This window comes from Thermobia domestica, chromosome 2, assembly GCF_964235325.1.
Source record: "Thermobia domestica chromosome 2, izTheDome1.hap1.1, whole genome shotgun sequence".
NCBI classification, from domain to species: domain Eukaryota; kingdom Metazoa; phylum Arthropoda; class Insecta; order Zygentoma; family Lepismatidae; genus Thermobia; species Thermobia domestica.
In genome coordinates this window covers 222,683,745-222,708,842 of record NC_137455.1, presented here as the reverse complement: position 1 = coordinate 222,708,842, position 25,098 = coordinate 222,683,745, and the positions used below count along the sequence as shown (strand labels likewise).

General features: G+C 34.7%; 2 protein-coding genes across 2 annotated transcripts in view; one reads left to right on the top strand and one right to left on the bottom strand.

Annotated features, from left to right (window-relative positions):
• Positions 1–25,098, bottom strand: part of LOC145678381 (zinc transporter ZIP3-like) — a 295,838-nt gene that overhangs the window by 14,526 nt on the left and 256,214 nt on the right. The window lies entirely within an intron of this gene.
• LOC145678380 (uncharacterized) lies at positions 4,465–12,510 on the top strand. The gene is made up of 2 exons (XM_081748454.1): positions 4,465–7,790; positions 10,670–12,510. Exons 1-2 carry the CDS (start codon positions 5,981–5,983, stop codon positions 10,834–10,836), a joined length of 1,977 nt encoding a protein of 658 aa, XP_081604580.1. The 5' UTR covers positions 4,465–5,980; the 3' UTR covers positions 10,837–12,510.

Sequence of the window (25,098 nt, the reverse complement as noted above, 5' to 3'; positions counted from 1 at the left end):
ACTTGGCAGACGATAATGAAACATATGTTAAAAGTATTGAGGAGAATGAAAATAAATGTGTAAAATGCGAAGAAATAAATAGTACTCAAAATTTTGAAAGTAATACTAAAGACTCTATTTCATTGTTATTGAAAGATGGTAGAAAGGTAGAATTAGAGAGGGAAACATTTAATGAGGCAAATGGAATTTTTGATAATCTGTTAGATACAAAAGACGACCCAGTTGTGAGAAACAATGTAGTAGTTTTACCAGAGATAAATGTAAATATTTATGCTCAATCTGTAAATGCATTGTTAGATTCTGGAGCAAGTATATCCGCAATAAATAACAATTTATTTGAAGCGATACTAGGTAGCCAAACACAACCACCATTTTTAAAAGCAAATAACATAAAAGTTACATCAGCGTTTGGTAAGAAGATAGCCACGGTCAAAGGTCAAACTCTTCTTGAGGTTATTGTACAGGGGAAAACTTATTATACAGTTGGCATCATTGTAGAAGGATTAAATAAAGATGTGATATTAGGATCCCAATTTTTCGTAGAATCTGCTGCTATTCTAGATTATTCAAGAGCGCTGTTGATATTACAAAGACCCCACTATATTGAAGTTAACTTTAGAGATCAAGAAATATCGAGTGATGATTTAGTTCTTAGACAATTAGAGGAATCATTGCAAAGTGGCATTATTAGTGAGTTAAGTGAGAAAAGTGAGATAGGAGAGAATGTAGAAAGTATACAGTTTCCTAAGGTAGGATTGGGGAATTCAGAGGCGAGGCTATTTGATAGTGACCCTACACTGCAGTTGGGTAAAAGAGTATTCCCAACTCCCACAGAACTGAAAGAAAGAGTGTTGTCTCCAGAAGAATGGGAGAAAATCAACACAAAGGCCACTGAGAAAGATATTTATGAACATGTAAATAACTATAAAGATCTCACTGATAAACAAAGGGGTAAATTAGCGGCCGTGTTAATAAAACACAGACATTTTTGACGAAAAGCCAGGAACAATTAAAAGTTATGAACATAAGATAGAACTTACAGATCCTACACCAATAAAATCAAAAATGTATCCTTTTCCTCTTAAGTACAAAAATCAGATACAAAATGAAATTCATCGGTGGTTAGCTTTTAATATTATCAAGAAAGCACCTAGTGAGTATAATCATCCGTTGGTGGTCGTTGAGTAACCAAATGGGAGATTGAGTTGAGCATAGATGGTATAAATTAAGATCAAAGAAACAAGCCTCTACCACACTAGAAGTCTTACAGTCTCTAAGTGATAAACCTTTCTTTTATAAATTATATATATTTGAGTTTTTCGTGAATGATACGAGAGTGTAAAGAGAATCAATTAAAAAAAAAAAAAGAATTGCGAGCGCACATAACGTAACAGAGTTGAGACAAACAATTAGACATACAGGGTTATAAAGATGTTTGCGTCACACACATTCAAAGGGTACTACAGACAGAAATACATTTCTCTTAAAGAAATACCATCTGAGAGAAGACAAAGAAAAGGAAGATAACACATCCGAGCAACAGACATGAGATAGTCTTGTCTCGTACAAAAAAAAAAAAAAAAGAAAAAAGAAAAAAAGAGAGAAATAACAATGTCTATGTACATATCTTAAAAATATCATATGTAGTAAGAAGTCTGTATCGTCAGTATGCTATATATATATATATATATATGTGTATTGTCAATGTTATTATTGAAAATAAGTTAGGAATATTAACTTGTCAAGTAGTCATTACATAGTTATTATAGTTCTTAAGTATTGTATCTGTGAGTAATATATTAATTGTCCTGTCCATTAATATATAACTCAAAGGGGGGAAATGTACGACGCAGTCTCACATTAGTTTCATTAATAAAGTTTATATAGTAGTATATTTAAATGTTATTAATTTGCATATCAAAATGGAAATGGTTTTCTTTATTTTCAAATATTATTTATATTATTAATTAACTTAGAATCATATTTATTTTATTTCTTAAGTATTGGTAAGATTCAAGTTTATATCGAGAATGTAACTATAGATATTGGATTTCATATATAGAAAGATAGACTCTAGTGAGTTAGATTTTTTTTTTAAGGAAAACTTGTAGAAGACAACGAAGCTCCAAAAGGTCAGTCACCTATGCTTAGTCAGCCTAGCCAACTATATTGTGAGTTGAAACTAAAAATTACTGTTTTATTTCTGTTAAGCAGCTATAAGAATACTGTATAGAACTAAAAAACCATAAAACACCCTGAGTTGTAACACTACCGAAAAGGCGACAGAAAGACTGATATTTGTCTATTGTCAAAATTTAACACATAGATATAAAAACAGAAGGACAATGATGTGTTAAAATCTTGGGTTGACCGCCGATTTCACAAGAATTCGAGCTGGCGTAGCGAATCTAGCAAAACAGGCTGTGAATTCGTTCCAGGTTTACCAGATGAAGCAGTTTGTAATATCAAATACTAATAATAATTAAAATATGTAAGAATTAGTGTGTTTAAGAGTCAATTATGTATTGGAAAGCTACGCGTACCCGTATTGTTTGTTTTACCTTTTCCGTCCTTCCGTATATCGTATCATAAAACTTTCTTTCAGCCGTGAAGAAAAAAAAAAAAAAAATAACAAGTACTATCTGGTATTGGAGGGTGGAGTTTTGGCTTTCTGCTGGGGACAGACGGAACTGGGAATCCTTACCCTAAGAAATTGTTTCAAATAAAGTTAATAGAGGATGACAACTCCATACCACATATGTATATGGTAGCAAAGATATGTATATACTTGTAAGTAAAGTAGATGTATGTTTAATTTCATTCTATAATTAATAATTTGTATAATTGTCACGCGGAAGCAGAAAACTCCGAACTATTATGGTTGTCAGTGACATTGTTAATTCTTTCCGCTAGAGGGCTCCAGTGACTAGACACACATAAGAAAAGAACATATGTCAAGTGGTGAAAATATATTAACCGGCCTATTTTAAATGCAAAATTTTAAGGTTATATCAGAAGTGGACTATAACATATTTGGTATCTAATGAAAGGCCAAAGAATGCAGATTTTAGTGCTTGATTCGAAATTACGTGACAATCTATAAGAAGTGAATTATTTGCGTATAAAGTCAATGTAAATAAAAATAAACATACTTCCTTGCAAAGTTCCGTTAGCAGGTAGATAGACAATAGAAAAGGTTATCTATATTGAAAAGCCAGTAGCTTTGAGGCGAAGCACGACTCTTGGGCGTCAAACCCCTTTTACAAAACCGAAATTCTGGGGAGGAACAAAGCAGTTGGCGTTTAGATCGAGTCTGTGAAGTTGCTGCTCGTGTGAAAATAATTATTTTCCTGAACACTATATGTTCAACGGTGTTAGTTGCAACGGAAGATAAGTGCATATATTTATTTTAAAAGTGAACTTAATTAAGTGCGATAAGTTGCACCATTGGTGTTCAAAATAAGTTAAATAAACTGTGTCAGTTTTCTAGACTATATGCATTTTTAGATCCAATCGGACAACACTGGAAACGAATACATATATCTTACGTATGCAGCAACAAACCATTAAAATATATAGATAGAGAGAGATAGAAGTGCAACTATAACCAAGTTTGAAGTGGTTACACAGTGGTGGACTCAGTTATAATCAGGTACCAAGGACTTAATCTACCTTAGGATGCTACGGAAACCGTTTTAAAAGAATACTATCAACATGAAAGAATAGACACTAAAATTGTGATTAATGCTGTAAAGTAACGGACACACCTACGTGGAAATTAAAGAAGATGAACTGTGCAATAGATACAAATACATATTATTAACTATGAACTAGTGATAAAAAAAATCATAAGTTTTTTTTTTTTTAAACTATTTTAGTTCAACTGTGAGCATATCTTATATCAATATCAATTTAGTGTTGTGATTTAAGTGATTAAGTGCTGTGTTTATAATAAAAGTGTTTATTAAACTACATGGAGTTATCAACTTCCCTAACGGAATTTCGGCTGGTATGGTAAGTACCAGAATAATTTGTTTGTTTCTTGCAGGTTTGCTGGATTCCATGCTCTTTAATATCAGATGTTCGAAACTAGTAAGGTAATCACACACCTATTCTTTGATAAACCAAGGTGGCAGATAACTCATGCGTAAGTCCACATATCAAAGAAAGTCCGAAAGGGGCTACAGGACTTTAAATAAGGAACTCACACTTACAGGAATGGCATTATAGAAATTTATATATATATATATATATTATTATTATATTTTTTTTTATCTTAGCTCTACCGACTTTTATCTAAATTTCAGTAATTTCTATTATTTTATTTGGCATATCTTTTGAGTTTCTTTAAATTTGGATGATACAACATTCCTGTAAGTAAAGGGGTAGTAAGAGAGAGATTTACATATGAGTTTCATACAGAGATTTCTCTTTTCCTCCCCTGCACTCCACACACTTCACTTATGAGTGCTTGTCACGAGGAGTTCCCTCGAATCTCAAGAGATGGCAGCACTTGTGGCTGTAGCTGTTGGGTGGGTTTTCCCAGCAATTCGGTCACTTGAAGATTGGAAAGGGCAAGGGTTAGATTAAAACTCTTGGAAAATTAGTTAAATTCATTTTTCGGTATGATATAACATTGAAATTCCCTTTCGAACATATGGTTTTGGAATTATGTGACAGTTGGCTTGATACTATATGAAAGATTGCTTCAATTAGTGTGTGAACAGAATATTATGAATATTAATGCATGTTTAAGAATTTTGTGTGTGTTTTCTTTGGTAAGTAGAGTGCTATTTTTCTACTAACGTGGAGTATTGGGTTTGCTCTTAGTACTGTCCTGGGGAATAAGGTGAGGACGAATTATTTAACCTCTTTTGGCTGTAGAAGGAGATTCGAAATTTATTCGTCCTCGCGTTATTTGTCAGAGCAGTGCATGGGACTCCCAATCCTTGGGTTTGGATCCCAATATAATATATATTGGTTCGGATCGCGCATGCTGGGTTCGGATCCCATTAAGCACATTTATGCCAACTTTAAAAATATTATTGGGAGAATATTTAAGTAGGAATTTTCATGTGGGAACAAACGCGTAATACCCGAGTAGACGTATTACTGTTAATTCCTGACCTAACCAATAAATATTGTGAGTTTTGGGGAAAGAAAAGCAAAATTAATTATTCATGTGTATCCGGATTGTCACTGAGTGCCGGAAGGGTGGTAAACTTCAGTGAATTGAAAGAGTAAATGTATATACGGGTAAAATTGTATCTTTTGAAACTTTTCACGTTGCTTTTGACTAATTAATGTTCAAAGAATTTGATATTTTCGTAACTTTGGATAAATTAAATGTTAATTGTTGAAATTGTCATTTGTTGGGAAGTTTTTGGAGTTATTTCAATATTTAATCGTTTTGCTACGGGGTTTAAAAATTTCTTGTTGTTGTTATACCTATATTCTGTTTATAATAAATTGTTCAAGTTGAATTTTGAGAGTTTACATATATCTCCTAGTCAAAACAGGCTTGATTGCTTCCAGGAAAAAAAAACATATTATTTTTCAGTGCTTTTACTCTGCTATTGCCAAAACAAGAATCGGGGAATCTAACTCGACTAGTGTGCTTGTGTTTGATTTGTGTGCAGGTAAAGGAAGGAATTGTGTCTGTTAATTGGGCAAGGTTTGACTTTTACCTGTTGACAAATTGAACGCGGGACCACAGTTGTATGTGTGAGCATGCAACGTTACAACTTTCCAATCTTCAAGTGGTACTTGTTTTGGCTATATACTTGCTTAGATTAGAATTTAATGATATAAATAAAGCGCAGAGTAATAATCAGGAGATATATGATAAGAAAATAAATTTGTGTGAAGAAATTTTTGAGGGTGCACCTAGCACAAGTTGGCACGAGTTGTTGCGCATTTGCTTATTGTTTGTAAAAGGAGAAGAATTTACGGATAATTTTTCATTCTGGCTACAGGAAAGATGGATAATAGGCAGAATTATGAAAATATAGATAATTTTGATCGTAGTAGTTCGAGTAGTGAAGAAGGATTTGTAGGTTATGTAGCTTTTGAAAATCCTTGCTTTCATAATGCTGCGACAAATTTTGATGGTAACTTTGTTGAACCAAATCGTGGGAGGCCACGGATACGTTCTTCCTCTGTTCCAGGCTTAGATAGACGAAATGTACACAGACATAATATGCGTTCTGAGCATTTGAAGTTTGATTTTAATAAATTAGCAACCGAAGGGGTGTATAAATTGTTGTTAGCCGAGACTAATCAATTGCCTTTAGTAGACGGTACAAATACAGAATTGTCATTCCAATTCATTTTGAAACTAGACAAATTAGTGCGTAGTAAAGATTTACCGTGTGATGTTATTTTAATAGCTAGTTTAGCGCGGACTAAAGGGGAATTTAATTATCTTTTGCAGTCGATGATTGGTACAGGATCAGTTTGGGGAGACATTTGTAGACAACTTGTCATTAAATTCATCTCACCTTTGGCTAGAACACAGTTTATGCGTTTAGAGTTTTACCGTGTTATGAGGGAAAATCAAACCTTGTATGAATTTGTGGAGGAGAAATTAGCATTAATACATGTTTTGGATATGAACTTCGAAGAACCAGTGATTTGTAACTTAATTTGTAATATGGTTAGTCCAATGGTTCATAAATTTTTCAACTGTAGGGGAGTACCAATGACTTTTGAACAGCTTGAGGACGCAGCTTTACATTTTGATAATATGTATAGATATAGTAGCGATTATTACAAATTGAGAAATGCTGTCGGACCAGTAATGGGTAGTGTAAATAAAAATCCCCATAAGGGAATAACAAATAAAACGGCTACTTGTAATGTAATTAGTCAACCTAGTGTAAATAATAAACCGGTAAATTTGGTAGAAGGTAGATGTTTAGACGGAAATCCTGAACAAAATCAAAATGTAATAGTTTCTGGTAAGAATACTCATACGTCATCAGGTAGTGAACAATATCAAGGTAATACAGGTGCCATTAGGAAGAATATTGTGACTAGTTCTTCGAGTTCAAACAAACATTTTCGAAAAAGGAACAGTGCTTTGGGTAGAAATTCTGAACATACGTCATTGGTGAATGAATCTGGTTTCCAAAATATAAATTCTTCACAACCTAATAAACATAATAGAGATCTTCTGGTTGTGCCTGCATATATAAAAGGGAAATTAGTAAAAACAATCCTCGATACAGGGAGCGAGTCCTGCTTTGTGAGTGAAGTATTCTTTAGAAATCTGCAAAAACAATGTAAAATCAGAGAAGTAGATGTTAGTTTGCAAGTTGTAGGACTTGGTGATCAACAAGTGACAGTAAAATCACGAGTTCGCTTATATTTTCGGATGGGTTTTCAACAGTTTACAGAAAACTTTTATATAGTTCCATCTTCAGAGTTTGATCTCTTATTGGGAAATAGTTTCCATCGAAAATATCAAGCCGTGATAGATGTGTCAAACAGTCTTTACAAAATCCAAGCTAGGAAGTTAATAATTCCTATAAATCCCCCATCTAACCTACAACAGTCTACTCCTCGGACAAACTTTTTATCTTCTAGGGATAGCGTGGTTCATCCCACTCCCGCATGCTCGAAGGGGGCTGAGGAGGCTGCTCGATTCCCTAGAACCTTACAAAATCAGACTTGCAGATCAGAACAGCAGGCGCTTGGAGAACAACAGTTGGCTGCCGAATTGGAAACCTATGTGGATCATGAGGTGCTTCAGGTTACTGATTCTGGGCAGAATGCAGCACCTTCTGAAGGTAATTATAAAGTTTCTTCGGAACTTTTAGTTCAAGATCCTGAATTACAAAATTATGTAAATAATTTAGTAACTTCCTTTTCAGATGTCATTTCGGATCGTTTAGGATGTGTGAAGGATTTCTATTATCAAATTGAATTAATTGATAAAACTCCAGTTAAGTTACAACCGTATAGTGTACCAAACTATAAACAAAAAGAATTAGATAATTTTATTCAAGATTTAGTAAAAGAGGGGGTGGTAGAAGAGATTAATGCTTCTCCATTTTCCAGTCCATGCTTTTTGGTCCAGAATAGGGACCAAAGTAAGAGATTAGTCGTGGCTTACGGCTCTGTGAACAAAAAGATAATTACATGGAACTTTCCGTCACCCAATCTTGAAAATGTTATCTCTAGCATATCAAATAACCATATATTTTCAAAGATTGACCTCAAGAAAAGTTTTTACCAGTGCTTGCTCACTGAGGATAGTAAACAGGTAACTGCCTTTGTAACTAAAAATAAGATGTATCAATTTCGGCGTTTGCCAATGGGGTTATCAACTTCACCTCATGTTTTGAGTTATTTGATGTCTAAAATATTAGATGGCTTAATTGGGGATAACTTAGAAATATTTTATGATGATGTGTTAATTTTTACACCTGATTTAGAATCACATAAAAAACTGGTTGAGGAAGTTCTAAGTAGGTTCAGGGAAGCTGGGTTAACTGTATCACCTTCCAAAACTCTTTTGTTTCAAACCAGAATAAAATATCTAGGGTTTCAATTTGAACGAGGAACGATGACCATAGATGAGGACCGACTTGAAACCATTAAAAATTTACCGAAACCCAAGAATAGGAAAGGCTTGAATAGGGTGTGTGCATTTTTCCAATTCTTTTCAAAATTTGTACATAACTTTGCTGAACTCATTGCACCTTTACAGGAGATGCGTTCCGCAAAGGTTCCATTTAAATGGACTAAAGAACACGATGATGCTTTTCAAAAACTTAAAGATGCGTTTTGTGACGAGGTAATCCTTAAGGTCCCGGATATGAATTCAAGTTTTGTTATTCATTGTGATTCTTCTCTGAAAAACTACAGTGCGATATTATCTCAATATAATAAAGATGGCGAATTAATGCCAGTACATGTTTTCAAAGGCCATACCACCATCAGATTGGAGCAAAAATGTGTACGAGTTGGAGGCGAAGGCGTTATCTTTGGCGTTAGAACGTTTCGAATATTATTTGCATAATTTCTTTGTAGTTTACACAGATTCGAAGGCTTTATCTTGGTTGTTACATAATCATAAACGGCAAAGGAAGTACGGTACTCTGATGGAGAAAATTTCTCAGTTTAAGTTTAAAATTCTCCATATCAGGACGAGTTCTAACATTGCTGCAGATTTCCTCTCGCGAATAGGAAATCATGTAGAATTCTATACTAATGAACCTAATACAGCTGAGGTTATCAAAGATAATGGTAAAAATGTCAACTTGAGTTTTGTAAATTTTTGGAAATTGCCGTTGTTAAACGAACCTTTGAAAGAACATCAACAGTCAGATAAAGATCTTCAAGAAATTATAGGTAAATTAAAAAAGAAAGAAAGTGTAGACTCGTATGTTTTGAGAGATGGTATCTTGTTAAAGAAAACGAAGAGCAAGATTGGGGATGGTTATAGAGTAGTAGTTCCACAAGGTTTAGTACCAACTATACTAGACTATTTCCATTCTCAGTTGATAAGTGGTGCTCATAGAGGGGTAAGAAAGACAACTGCCGCCATTGCTAGACGTATGACGTGGCCGAATATGTTTAAAGATATCAGTGAGTTTGTGAGATCTTGTTCTAAATGTCAAAGGATTCGTGATAGGAACACCTTGCCTCAGGGAAATTATTATACGAGACATGTAAAAGCTCCAAACAACACGTTTTTTATTGATATTGCCGGGAAATGGCCTAGTAGTCAGGGGTATGAATATGTATTAGTTGTAGTGGACGCCTGTAGTAAGTTTGTATTCTTAGAACCTTTAAGGAAACTCTCAAGTAAAGCTATTTGTAAGATATTGATGGATATATTTTTAAGAACTGGATTTGTCTCTAAGGTGGTTCATGATTGCGCGACATATTTCGTATCACAGTACTTTACTCATTTCCTGTACAGCCTAGGGATACAGGACAGAAAAACTTCGCCTTATAATCCATCTCCGAACATTTGTGAGAGAACGATACGTAGTTTGAAGGGAATTCTGAAGGCGTACATTGATAAGAATCAAAGGAATTGGGCCCAATTACTATCTAAAATTGCTTTCTCTATCAATGTGAGTCTTAATGAAACTACGGGTCTCTCTCCATGTGATATCTACTATGGAAGAACCATGTACAGCCCGCTTGATGTCAAGTGGCTAGTAGATTTGGGAATATTAGACGAAGAAGTCGATAAAAATACGAAATATGAAATCATAAAAAGAAATTTGGAGAACGCCTGGAAAAGATGTGAAAAGACCTACTCTAAGAGGCATTTGCCAGTTAACTTTAAAGTTGGTGACCAAGTCTTAACCAAAAGATTCATGAAGGCATCATTAGAAAAGCATTTCAACCCTAAACTTGCTGAACTTTGGGAGGGTCCTTATTATGTAGTTGGTCAACCAACTATGAATACCTTATGGTTGGAGAAGGTGGACAACCCCCAGGTCAAAATAAAGAGACATGTTCAGCATTGTAAACGGTATATTCTGCCGAGAAATGCACAACCCGTGAACCAGGTTGGAGACTAAAAGGTTTAGGTGTAAGAAAAAAAAAATTTTTTTTGTAAGGAAGATCATTTTATCATGTTTATCTATATATATTTGTGACATGTTTGTGTGAATTGTTTGTGTCGCTTAATTTTTGTATCCTGCAGGAGCTGTCCGTGGTTTTGGTCCTAATGTCTTTTGTGGTTATGTCCGAAAGAATGAGGGAAGACGATCTTCCAGTATATACCCGAAAATGGATACTCATTTGTACGCGGATCTATCTTACCATTGTAATAAAGCACGTCCTCAAAGTATAGATGGATGGAAACTGTAAGTTGTAAAATTTTTGTCTATAAGCATGCAATGCATGGAATTTGTAATTAGAATTAAGATCAAGATTCTTCTCCTTAAACGCATATACTTTTGATGGATGTAATTAAAAATTTTTGGGCAGACGGATCTATATGTAACGTATATAGCGTTTCCGTCGAAGAGAAAAAAAAAAGATTTCTGGTGGAATTATAATTGTATATTTGGATGTAAAGGTAGGAGTTAGGTAATACGGCTTCTACTCAATAGATGCCCTTCCACTTCACTTATGAGTGCTTGTCACGAGGAGTTCCCTCGAATCTCAAGAGATGGCAGCACTTGTGGCTGTAGCTGTTGGGTGGGTTTTCCCAGCAATTCGGTCACTTGAAGATTGGAAAGGGTAAGGGTTAGATTAAAACTCTTGGAAAATTAGTTAAATTCATTTTTCGATATGATATAACATTGAAATTCCCTTTCGAACATATGGTTTTGGAATTATGTGACAGTTGGCTTGATACTATATGAAAGATTGCTTCAATTAGTGTGTGAACAGAATATTATGAATATTAATGCATGTTTAAGAATTTTGTGTGTGTTTTCTTTGGTAAGTAGAGTGCTATTTTTCTACTAACGTGGAGTATTGGGTTTGCTCTTAGTACTGTCCTGGGGAATAAGGTGAGGACGAATTATTTAACCTCTTTTGGCTGTAGAAGGAGATTCGAAATTTATTCGTCCTCGCGTTATTTGTCAGAGCAGTGCATGGGACTCCCAATCCTTGGGTTTGGATCCCATTATAATATATATTGGTTCGGATCGCGCATGCTGGGTTCGGATCCCATTAAGCACATTTATGCCAACTTTAAAAATATTATTGGGAGAATATTTAAGTAGGAATTTTCATGTGGGAACAAACGCGTAATACCCGAGTAGACGTATTACTGTTAATTCCTGACCTAACCAATAAATATTGTGAGTTTTGGGGAAAGAAAAGCAAAATTAATTATTCATGTGTATCCGGATTGTCACTGAGTGCCGGAAGGGTGGTAAACTTCAGTGAATTGAAAGAGTAAATGTATATACGGGTAAAATTGTATCTTTTGAAACTTTTCACGTTGCTTTTGACTAATTAATGTTCAAAGAATTTGATATTTTCGTAACTTTGGATAAATTAAATGTTAATTGTTGAAATTGTCATTTGTTGGGAAGTTTTTGGAGTTATTTCAATATTTAATCGTTTTGCTACGGGGTTTAAAAATTTCTTGTTGTTGTTATACCTATATTCTGTTTATAATAAATTGTTCAAGTTGAATTTTGAGAGTTTACATATATCTCCTAGTCAAAACAGGCTTGATTGCTTCCAGGAAAAAAAAAACATATTATTTTTCAGTGCTTTTACTCTGCTATTGCCAAAACAAGAATCGGGGAATCTAACTCGACTAGTGTGCTTGTGTTTGATTTGTGTGCAGGTAAAGGAAGGAATTGTGTCTGTTAATTGGGCAAGGTTTGACTTTTACCTGTTGACAAATTGAACGCGGGACCACAGTTGTATGTGTGAGCATGCAACGTTACACACTCCGTATAATGTGTCAGACTTACTACTGTTTTGTAAACTTTCCCTTTAAGATGCATTGGTACTCAACGGTCGCACAATGCTACTAAAGCTTCTCTCCACTTTTCCAGCAGCTGCTAATTCTGTTGTTTACACCTTCTTCTATTGTAGCGTAATCACCAACGTTCTCGCCTTCGGTGCGAGCGCTTCCTGGTTCGATTCCTGGTGGGGGCACTCGGTCGGAAAAATGTAAAACGCTTTTTCATTACATCCACCCTGAATGAGGTTTTCCTGGGTTTTCCTCATTCACACCAGGCAAATGCCGGGGTGGTACCTAACTTGTAGGTCCCAGTCCGCTTCCTTCCTTCCCCTTCCCCGGATAGTGTAGTCGCCGAGGGACGTCATCCCTCAAACGTGATGGGCTAAATGGCCTTAGATGCCGAAATCCCAGAAATCTAAATCCTAAATTTATCTTCTTCTATTCCCGGATTTTCCTGCAGTTTTCATCGTAAGTATTTGAATTTCCTCATCACCACCACCTCTCTTTCGTCCTATCGTATTCTTTTATTCTCGATTACATTTTTCCTGAGTCTTTTGCTCTCCAATGCTCCTCTCCAGGTATTCAATTTCTCTTAACATTGTGTGCGTGGGTTTTCTCGGGGATCTCCCGTTTCCTCCCACTTTCTTCATTCCACCATTTCATTCATTACTCATCATCACCGTCTCCTTTAGCCTCGCCGGCATAAGCGTGGAACGTAAAACTCAAAAATTTCATTTCATTTTATTTCAATTTCTCTTGTAACTGTCTTGGTCTCATTCACCGGCACAATGTCGTGGGCAAATACACTATTTCAAGCTGCTAACGCTTGAATATACGGTACTTCATGAGCTTGATCTGGGTTTGATTCTCGGCAAGCGATCATGTGGTTCGAAACATACATTAAGCTCTAGGTCCATGTCTCATATTGCCTCGGTAATGACAGAGATGCCAAATATCAATCTAACTAACAAACAACAGAAAACATTGCTGTCAATGTGAATACATTTTAGAAACTGATCCACTTTCACGTTAAAACGCGATTTTCTTTTTAAAAAACGCTCTACAACAGACCGCTTATGTTTAATGAGAGTTGATGCACCAAATTTCATCTTCCTAAGTTGATAGGATCGTTAGACAGACAGTTTTTCGCATAAATCCCCACAACCCCCTTTAGGATACACATTTTAATCAAAGTATCACGATATACTCCAGTTTGAGGTAGGTAATAATTACTTTCAAAATTCATTTAACACTTTAGCCTTTCCCATGTTTCGATCACACACAAGATCAGTTTCATTTTTATATATTAGATGTGTATTCTTTGCGAAAAAAAAGTCGTATTTAACTTCTATCGAGGTACATTAACAGCGAATCATGTTCTGGTGAGGAATGCTAACATTTTAAAAATGACTTTTTCACAGAAATTTTACAAGTTGGGTCAATGGAAATTTCTGTATAACTTTTGAGGAGTCGATTTAGGTTTATCAGATATCATTTAACAAGACATCAATATGAGTTTAATACAAATATGTAGCTCTAAGCAAACTTCAGGGGCAGCAGGGCCCCCTCGATCTCCAAGATCGGCGCCTCTGATTGACTCCTTCACTCTTAGGAGGTGAGGATGGTCTTTAATGTTGATGTATTTTGAAATATATTTCAGTAACAATTTCTTTTTTTATTGTTGACTCGTCCGGTATATGATAGTGTGTACGCCATGCGTAATAATTGAAAACTAGTTAATGCACTAGCTTCCATTTCTTGTGGATAGAGGCAAGCGGAGAGACAAAGGAATTTTTTTGAGGGAGCAGCTATTTTTTTATACCGAAAATATTAGTTTTGTTTCGACCTACATTAAAATACAACATGTCTGTCGACAGCAGACGTAGACACCAAGAAGTTGCTCGCATCCCGTTTCCTACTCTATCGTCATCACTGATAAAGACTATCGTACCTGAGTCGTGATTTACCGATATATTTCCAGAAGTCGTGACTTTCCGATATTTCAAACTACAACAGCGAGATAACAGTTATAACCAGAGAAGGAATTTAGGGGAGCAAAAGGGACAATTGCTCCCCAAGAGTTTGAGGAATACATATACTTTAATCGGTTGTCTACTAATATAATAGTAAAAAAAACAAAAAAAAAAAACGTGAGTCTTATGTTAGTGGTGCTCTTGCCCCCCTCAAGTGATGTCTGAAATGACGCCACTGGTTATAGCATACATCCATTATTACCAAAGGGGCCCTCATCCCCCTTGTAATTCGCACACTGTCCGCAGATACAGACAGGAAGCGTCAAGAACATTTTTTACACAACGATTGTGGTAACCGTAATATAACTCGCGATATCAATATATTTGTGGAATAGGTTACATTTTTATGCTAGTTAAGATGGAACATTGCAAGGTTTTAGAACTGATTTGAACATTTCTATTGTTTTATGCATTATAAACAAATGGTGAATTAATATTTTACTTGTAGTTACAAATGGCTACTTTATTGGTTAAAGCGAAAATCAAAAAATAAATCGAGCGGAACTGAACCCGGTACCATTTGCACGTGAAGTGTAGATGCTCCTCACTCTGCAATACCATCACTCGATAACTTGACGCGACGTATCATATATACTGCTTGTCGGAAATTTTAAGAGGCTTTTCCTCCGCTATTTCTGGCTATTTCGCTCTCCCAGTTTGTAATATTAACACTTTAAATGTGCATTACTACCTCGCGAGAGATAGCCCCGAAGTTTATTTACTAAAGCCTGCTTTCCCCCTGTAAACGTTGAAGCTGAAGAGAGAACAGAAACGACAAAAATATAACATTATTTAAATTGTGAAATACTGTATTGAATTATAACAGTAAAGTAAAGCAGTGTACACTTTTTCTTATGTTTACTATTGATTTGAGAAAGAAATGAGGAGAAAAAAGTGATAGTGCACTCGTAATGTCTGCTTTTAGATGACTGTAGACTTTCGTTCAAGAATGCTACTTTCAAGTTATACCAATGTGTTCTTTCTAGACACATAAGTAGAATATACTTCTGTCCATTGAATCTTGACAAAAGTGCCACGGAGTAAGGAAAAGGCGCTGAGCTTCAAATCAAGGTGTTCTGAGTTCTAATCTCCCCTACAGCTATTTTTTTTTTAAAAAACACGATTTCTTCTATATAGTGATTGAAATCTCTACATTCAAATCAAGTTAGAAATCTTTTGAAATATATATGTTAGCCCTGAAAAGGGCTGTTCTGATTATCCAATTAATAGAAGGTCCGATGTTCCTCGGCAAATAATAACCGTTTGGATCCTTCTCGGCAGGAAATTGATACCAGATTTAGTAGAACAGCTTTTCTTTGTTGATAAAAATCGTAATTTGGCATTTATTGAAAGCAATATGGCTGAGTCGAGAGGTAGATGATAGGGGACCTTGAAAGTTACATTGCCAGGTATATAAAAAAGAAAGTATGTTCAACACTGACTACGTTTAAATCAAGGAAATTTTAAATAAACAAATAAATAATATTGGTTACACCTTTTCAAAATTAAAATTAATATAATTACTAAAAAAAATGTATTCATTGAAAAACTCAGGAGTTGCAAGTGCACCCTCCTAAATCGGCTTAAGAGCGTTCGGGTCCAAATTCAAATAAAATTAAAAGAATGAGAAAGTTTTCAACTGTTTTGGCGTATGCATACGTTAAATGAAACTACATATTTGATAATTGAAGCACCGTCAGAAATACAGTATCCAATAGAGCAAACCTTTCGAGGAGGGTTTTGTCTCAAGATAAATACAGTAGTAAGAACATCTACTGAAAGTAGCTGAAAAGGGCGCGTAACGCAGAAATTCTATTTTATAGCGTGTGAAATTGAGGCTTTTGGAAGCGCAAGTTCTGGCCACACATATTAACATCCTTGATCGTCGTAATTTCATAACATTCATAAACGGCACAACCAAGCACTGAATCTATTGAAAACTTACTACGTAATAATTAATGAGTGTCTGCATTTTTCTATTAAAGCTCATAGTATAGCCTATCATAATATAAATTGTCATCCATGTAGCGAGTGCTAACGTAATTCGGGATTTTTAAAAAAATATTATTATTATTATTATTATTTTAAATTATAGCATTGAGGTGGACTCGAACTGCCACGTGGAAGACATGTAATTTAATAACTCGCCTCGCAACTCACTCGGCCACACAGTTAGGTTATATTGTTTACATTTTTTCATGCTATCTAAAATATAGACTAATCTTAAATTCGCATTGCCAGTTCGGGTTTTCTAACAAGAATTATTATTTTACAACTTAATTTGGATGTAAAATCTTGACTTAATTAGTATTTAAGGATTTTGTTGCACTACGTGCATTAAAATAAAAACAGAAATATTGTGAAATCTCAGTGTCAAACTTCACGTCTATCTTGATTCCAAATACCTGTGATATCATCTCTTTGTTCACCCAATATTGGTAGGAGCCGAAAGTTGCTAGTGATTTCAATTTTTGGCTTATATTATCCTTATTTCCCACTATTTTTGCATAAAATTTTGAAGAAATTTTAGTTTCTAACTTCTTTCTCCCATCAACACTCAAAGAAAAAAATATACATAACGAAAACAAAGTTATTGCGGAAAAAATATATTACAATATACGCGGTTGTACATGACCTGTACTGTAGATGTATAATACATCTACAAGAGAAGTTCACCTAACTACTGCCACGATATCTGAAGGAACCTCAACAACGAACTTACAACCTAGAGGCAGTGGGGATTTGGCCTCCAATGTGCAAATGTTAAACGTTATAAAAACTTAAAATCGGGTTCTGACGCGCTCTCCGTGCCGTGTAAAAAAAAAAAAAAAAAAAAAAAAAAAGTGATAGAGAAAGATCTTGCCTCAAAGAATAAGTAACAACAAATTACGGAGAAAAGTATTAAGGAGTGTTAGCACCCAAATGTGAATATAACTGCGCAGTATGTTCAGAATCGATACTCCGTCTACATATTGGATTGCGTGTTGTGACTGCAAATAGTAGTTTCAAGAGGATTGTACAAACTGCTGTAAAGGTATTGGTACTTTTCTCTCTGAATTTTGTAGTGATGACTGATACCTGTAAGTGGCGAATGATTAGTGATAGCGATTCGGGACACTTCTTAATTTTTCTTCCACTTATTATTATTATTATTATTATTATTATTATTATTATTATTATTATTATTATTATTATTATTTTGCATTCTATATCGTTTTAGGATTAGCCAATTCGATTTTAATTCAATGATTATTAGCGAATGAAGACTATGTGGTAACAGTTTTATTTTAGATTTACAAGATGAGAAAAATAATCTGAATATAGACTATGAGTAGATTAGTTCTTTTCAGGTTTTTATTTTCAAATTACAATTAACACAGTTTCTTTTCTATCTCGTTGTTAAGAACTCTAAGTATAACATTTGTGTTTACCAGTTCTTTTGTAAATTAAAAACGTTTGATATAGGTCTATTTCAAGTGGTAGAGCGTTTGCTTCGCATTCGGGAGGTCGTGGGTTAGAATCTCGCTGCCGACCATTCTGACTGAGGTTTTACAGGGTTTCCCTCAGTCCTACCAGGCAAATGTCGGGATGGTATCTACTAAAGAGGCCCTTGCCGATACCTTCCCAAATCCTTTCCATTGTTGTTATTGTTGTTGGATATCTAGTATAAAATGGCCTCTAAGCTGTATCTGGTGATTTATAAATAAATAAATAAATAAATAAATAAATATTTGTATGTTTAATGTTTGATAGCATGAAAATTTCAACACTATATTACTTATATTTAAGAGAAGCTTAAATGATGTATCAACTTGCTCGAGTATAGATATCATCTTGCCTCAGCATGTGGAGTAAAATGGAATATTTAACCTAGTCATTATTACGAAATATTCATCGGCAACCACTGAGGAAATATCAATGTCATCTTGTTTGTTTGTACTAGAAATACCAATCTTTAAGTCATATATAAAACTGCGACTTCCGATGAATAGTACTTTAATCACGCGATAAAAATAAATAACTGTATCATCTTGCCTCATCTTCATGTACACTTACAAAAACTGTGAACTCTCACGTAACATAAATATTTGAATATTTTTCATAAATGATAAGTCATATACTCAAATAATATGCCCATCGCAGTGACATCCTCCGAGAGTTTATTTTGTACGGATCAAACATGTGTATCTCTTCTTCTTTCGAATTCTAAGTGTTATTTTAACTTAAACAATGTCATATGATTTTTACTCGCTGAAATAAGGCATTTGGCTGATGTCTATATACCTTATTAAATTGTTGATAAAATGCTCAAAAATCCTCAGGTTCTTTTAAGTTTACCCGTGCACTTCTCCTGCAACACATCCAATTGTGCATTAATGGAATGTAGGGATAAACATAATGAATAGGGATGCGGACGAGATGAATCGAGTCGAGATTTAGGACTGTCTCAACTCGTCTAGAAAAAATGTTGTCTCGACTCTACAGATTTTGCCTCGGCCCGTCTCGAATTTCGAGTCAAGAAAAATGTATAGGGGTAAAGTATATGAAGCGAACAGATGATAAAGGTGGTATGTAACAAATTGTACATTTCGGGAAAATCCACTTTCACAACTATGTCTGTTAACATACACCCTTCATCCTTTCCAAATTTCATCACTGGGACGAGAACTCTACGTGGCATGACTAACATAGAACACCTGCATGAACCACTAGAATTCAACGTTTCGAAAAATGTAACATAATATCTTTATTCTATAAGCGCTTCATATAATAAAAAAATAAAATATAGGAAATTTGCAACATTCTGATTAACTTGCAGCAAATCTCACAAGTTATGACAAGAAGCAACTGACACTTCGACGAGACAAGATTGTTATAGTTAATAAAGCAATACTTTTTTCTAGTTTTTGAGTTGTTCGACTTTGAGGTCAACAAATATTTTGTCTTGTGAAATTTGATGCTTTGGTGTTCAGCAGTCGCGCCTCCGTTTCTCTACAGTTTTCAGACCATTGCGAAATTTAAAATTAATTCTAAAATTCTTTGCCCATTTACGATGAACTTAATGTATACATGTGCACACACGTGTTGTTTAAGCCAGATATGAAACAGGAGTTTTCTGAACAACAAAATTTAAATAGAATGTTTTACATTTCTTGCTTAATACCAGGATTTGGGAGGAGGTTGGAAGTACAAGCTTTCGCACCCCGTTTTGAGTACTCACGATTTGATGTAACTAAATGATGTTTGCCTTTTGTGACTTGGGGTGAAAAGAGAAAAATAAAATTGTGTTTCCAGTTCATTGTACTAATTAAACGACACATTGCTACAGTTGGATACATGTTCACCTTTTTATTCAATTCAATCCAAGTCGCTTCAGATACCTTACAATTGTATTTGTTTACGAAGAATTAATTGCTCAGAACGACCTGAACTGTTAAGACGCGAATAGAGGTTCCACCAGGTAACTAAAAAGTTCCTGTGGATAATTCGACCACGTGCAGACTAAGGTCTTTCTAGCACTTTTGCTGTTTATAAACTTTGAGCACTCTAGTAGGAAAAAAGAAAAAGAACCAAAGATGGTCATTTTGCAATTGGAGCTTACTTGCGCTCTGGCTCATTATTCTCAACGGGCTGGCGTTGGCTAATCTCAATGAATATCACACTAACACTCGCAGTAGTTCTAGCTTGGGCTTGCTATTCAGTTAGATTCTCGCTAGCTCTGTCTCGCAGTTAATTACCTCACTAGGCTTGAATTTACTAATGAGTCGTACTCGCTATTTTCAATGAGTTTCACAGTCGCTAGTTATCTAGGAATTGTGAGGCCCAGGTCCCACACAATGGAAGGAAAGAGTTAAGATCTTCAGGAAAAGTAACATTTACTCTGCAGGTCATTTTTAGAATTACATACTATTAATGTTATAGACTGCACTTAACAAAAGGATATCACTAGCATTGATACAAAACACAAGTTGGTACAAAATAATTTATTCATGCTGGATATAGAATTCTCATCCACATCATTGGCCCCACATTTCGTTTCGCCTCAGGCTTTACAAAATGACGGGAGAGCCCTGTTTTGCAGCACTGTTTAGAAATCGTTCAACTCATTTGAGGCAATAATTTGTGAATTATTATACAACAATAGTTGTTTTGGGTTTAATTAAATTAGAACTAACTCCATTATCTTGTGAGAGGTAGAGATGCAAAAAAAGCCGGCTTTTTTGAATCGATGGTTTTTTTCACATAAAAAGCCGGCTTTTTAGGGAAAAAAACGAGAATTTTGGAAATTTTGGCTTTTTTCATTTTCATGATTTTTCTATCTAAATAGCTTTCTTATAGTATATTCTATAGTTAGATAAGAATTCCATGACCTAAATGCCATATTTCGCTCTAAAATCCACCATCAAGATGGATGAAGCACGTGTTTTACGAATTAAAGCTAACATGAAGAATGTAGTATTTGAGGGTAATTTTAGAGGCTATTTAACTTTATTTTAACTTTTTAGTTATCGACATTTTTTTCTTCTCGGGATCATTTCAGTTTGTCATCCGTGTTTCATTTCTAAGAGCTTAGTACTCTAGCTTCTAGCGCAAAAGTTAAACTTACGTTTCTCTATATATCCGTCAAAGCGTACGTTTTTCAACATATCCGTCAAACCGTATTTCCAAATTTCTGTTATACTGTAGCTGTGCAACGATTTAGCAATAATTTTCCCGATACAACCTTGAATGCTAATTTATACAAATAATCAGTAGCGGATTTAGAAAAGTAATTTGGGAGGGGTTTCTCTGATTGTTTCGTTTTCTAAAATGTCCTAATTTTATTTGGGAGGAGCTTGGAGTTTATGAGTACAAGCGTAACTAATATTTCGTTTCGTTTATATATTATCAATAATCTTCCGGATACAACCTTGAAGATCATTTTATATTGAGAAATAGTTGCGGATTTAGAAAAGTATTTTGGGAGTTTTTTTTTCTTACTAATGTTTAGTTTTTCTAAACATTCGTAATTTTTATTTGACGGGAGCTTAAAGTTTATGAGTAAAGGCATGACTAATAGATATTTCGTTTGTTTTAGACATTCCGTAATTTTGGAGAACAGGCTTCAGTCCGAAAGACCGCCCCCCTAACCTTCGCAAAACAGTCACTGGTAATTAGTAATAACGATTTAAAAACAATAAGAAAGGAAATCGGCCAACCCACAGTACACGCACTATTTCTACTTCACAGATGGAATGAAGAAAAGCTTTGTCAGAATGGTCGAATGCTGAGTTGAATCCCGGACTTCCCGATAGAAGCGCAAAAGCTCCACTCAGTGACGTTTGTTGTGCAGTTGTATTTATCTTAACTTAAATGTATTCCGTAGTCCTTTTTTTTTGTGGTGGGGGTGGGGGGAAGGAGAGTTCCGTAATGATATGAAGGGTATGAGCCAAGAACATGGTAACCAACAAATTTTCAATTGCTGAGCTAGGCAGAACCAGATAGACAGCAACGCATTCCGCTTCGTTTAATCCTTCATGTATAGTCTTATGTGAAAAATCAGCTTTCCGACTTTCAAAATGGATTGTGCAGAAGAAAATCTCTAATTTCTTAAAATAGAGAAATTGTGGGTTACCATGTTCTTGCCTCACACCCTTCATAGGTTGAATCCCTCTTGTTAAAAATTCAGAAACCTTGAGGACTGAGAAAACCGTGATGGTGGTTATATAAAACTGTAGAATTTCAAGAATATACAAAACCAAAAGCCCTAGATGTGCAGCCTTTAAGCGTATCATATAAATCTAAGTATTTTTCTTATGTTTTATTTTAATTTTATTTTGTTCCAAAAAGAGGGTATGGAATTTTTTGAAAAATACTACATAGAATTTTGCTAGTTATTTGTGTATTTTTTAAAATTAGTATTTACTTTTAGGGTTGGCTAGTTTACACCAGCTGTTTTTTTTAAATAAACAACTGGTTAAACCAAAAAATAAAATAAAAAATAAAAAGAACGAAAAATGCGAATCGTGTAAACTTCATGGTGACGTTTCCACACATCAAACCATCTGTATTAGTTTTATTTCCTTTTCACCTTTTAATCAAGGTGTCCCATGTTCAATTTTCGGTCGAATCACAACCCTTTTTTCATGCGTAAACAAAGTAGCGGTTCGGATGTAACTTTAAGCGAAAGTCCTCCTTGATAACCTCGGTATTACGTATGGATGTTAAGCCTGAACATACGAAACGAAACCAAAATTGTATATTTCTGCATGCCTGAATGCTTGTTGTTTTATAAAGAAGCCAAGGTTGCTTAAATATACTGATAGAAATTGACAAAATTTATCGATTGCCTACGTAGCTTCCAACATTAGCTTGGATTGGACTTTCAATGATATGTACATACTAAATTTGTAATTTAAAATCTCAGTTTTAGCGTACTGATTATGATACGTTGACCTTTAAATTTTACATGCAAAGCAATAACAGGATTTTTCCCTTATTGTTTTACATTTAGAGTAATGACGAGATTTTCCCGATGGCTAGGGCGGGAGTTTCCCAATTTAAGAAATTTACTGACCGGACTTCTTTAAGTTTATGTGACCTCTTCCAGTATAACCCCGTTGTTGCATAGTAACACCAAGGCGAAACAAACTTATTTCTGTCAATATGTAATATAAATACATAAAGCAAAATATCTAAACTCAAAAAACCCTGGTTTAAACCAAAAAAGCCTAGTTTAAACTCCCATCAAAAAACGGGATTTTGGCAATTTCAAAAACAACCATGGTTCTTGCCAACCCTGATTACTTTTGTATGTAGGAGGTTAAAAAAATATTATTATATACATTTGTTAATCCTTTGGAATTCATAATGTAAATATGTTGAGAAGTAAAACTGTGTGAAATATCTTTACGAAATTCATGGTTTATTTTCGAGGTATTATATTATTGTCGGCATCAACCACTAATTAAATGACTTTTTGTGTTATAGAGAAGCGAAACAAAATCTGGTTTATCAATTTAAAGCAGAATTTTGAAAAAAGCCCAAAATTTCCCAAGCAAAAAACGAAGCAGAAAAAACCGAGTTTTTCCCAAAAAAGCCGGTTTTTTTTCGAGCCCTTGTATCTCTAGTGAGAAGTATCATGAAATTCGGATTTTTTTTAATTGACAACGTACTAAATTATAAAAAGTAAGTAAAGTATGTACTTATTTATAAGAAAATTTATTTTAAAGGTCTTCTGTGGTTGTGCCACTCCATTTTTTTAAAATTTTTTCAAAATTCTCTTGTCAGAAATGAAAGATCTATTTAAAAAATTTTCACCACTATTGTTTAGTAAACATAAAATGTTACTTATTATTAGACATCGGATTTTTAGGTTCTAAAAAAGCATGTTTTAGGTGCCTAAAATAGGTGCCAAAATTACTAAGTTAGGCATTAAAAATGAAAAAATAGGTTCTTATTAAAGATGCTCATTTTTGAATGGAATGGTGCATTACGATCTGAATATAAACTTCAAGATACAGAGATGCAGGCACACACGTCATGTTACCTTACATTTTAACATGCTCAAAAATATTGCTGAGGAATATTGAAATATTGCTGAAATTAAGAATTTTTAATAAAACTATATGTTTGTAGATAAATCTTTAGTACAAAACACAATACCTTCACATTTCTGCACTACATAAAACGTAATTGGCCTTATAGTAAATAACATGCACTTTTCCAGGTTTTCTACGGTGAAACGGTGGCGCTGTTGGTGAGAATGAGCTTGTACGAAGAGAATAAACGTTTCACATCAACTGACGTAACAGGGACAAACTTCAACTTTGGCGCATGTTCGATTGGTATTTCGCATTTGTATTCACTTTGTTACTCAGCCAAAATATCTGCTGCTGCACACGAACTCTTGAGCCCCAATTTCTTTCAAAATACACTTTCAAGTTTTAGCTTCACTTCTCTTCAACTTCTCCGAGTACTTCCACGATTTTTGCTTCACTTCCTGAATAAGCTCAATATTCTTAGAAAGTGGTATTCCCGAGCCCCCTAACTCTGCAATAACCCGAACAAGAAGTGTGTAGTGCAATTAGATGTATGTCAAAGCAGTAGAGGTATCTGGAATTTTTTTTCTTAAAAGGACCGTACTCTTGATGGAGGATTAAGAAAAACTTTCTTTACAGTAGAGAATTTGTTGATCTTTGGAAATTCTACTCTCTGCTCGGTAGCACGATTTAAAACCATGGGCGAGACATGTCGCACGCACAAGGGAGGGAAGAACACCTTCAACAACTTCATTGCAGCAACCATGTATGATGCAGCATCTGTATAGGCAGGAAGCACTTTCTTCTCATCAAGATTGTTGGGGTACAGTACTTTTAGCCCATTGTCCACGAAGTGTGCTATCGTTTCCTGATTGGTTGTTGAAAGTTGTTTAGCGCAAATAAAGTAAGCTCTGGATGGTGCCCCAGAATTTAGTTTTCCGACAACTAAGTTACAAATCGATCGTCCTGAGTTGTCAGTGGTTTAATCAACCGATAACCAAACATAAGAATCTCCTATGGCATTTCGTATTCTGGATATTTCTTCGTCATATGTGGGTTGCACTTAGTTCTTGCGTACGTTGAATCAGAGGGGACCGAATGATGGCAGTACTGTTCCAGGAACCTCTTAAAAGTTAAACTTTCT

Coding starts and splice junctions, on each gene's coding strand:
- LOC145678380 (XM_081748454.1), top strand. CDS start 5,981: ATGGATAATAGGCAGAATTATGAAAATATAGATAATTTTGATCGTAGT. Junction 7,791..10,669: donor GAATGCAGCACCTTCTGAAG/GTAATTATAAAG, acceptor TGTATCCTGCAG/GAGCTGTCCGTGGTTTTGGT.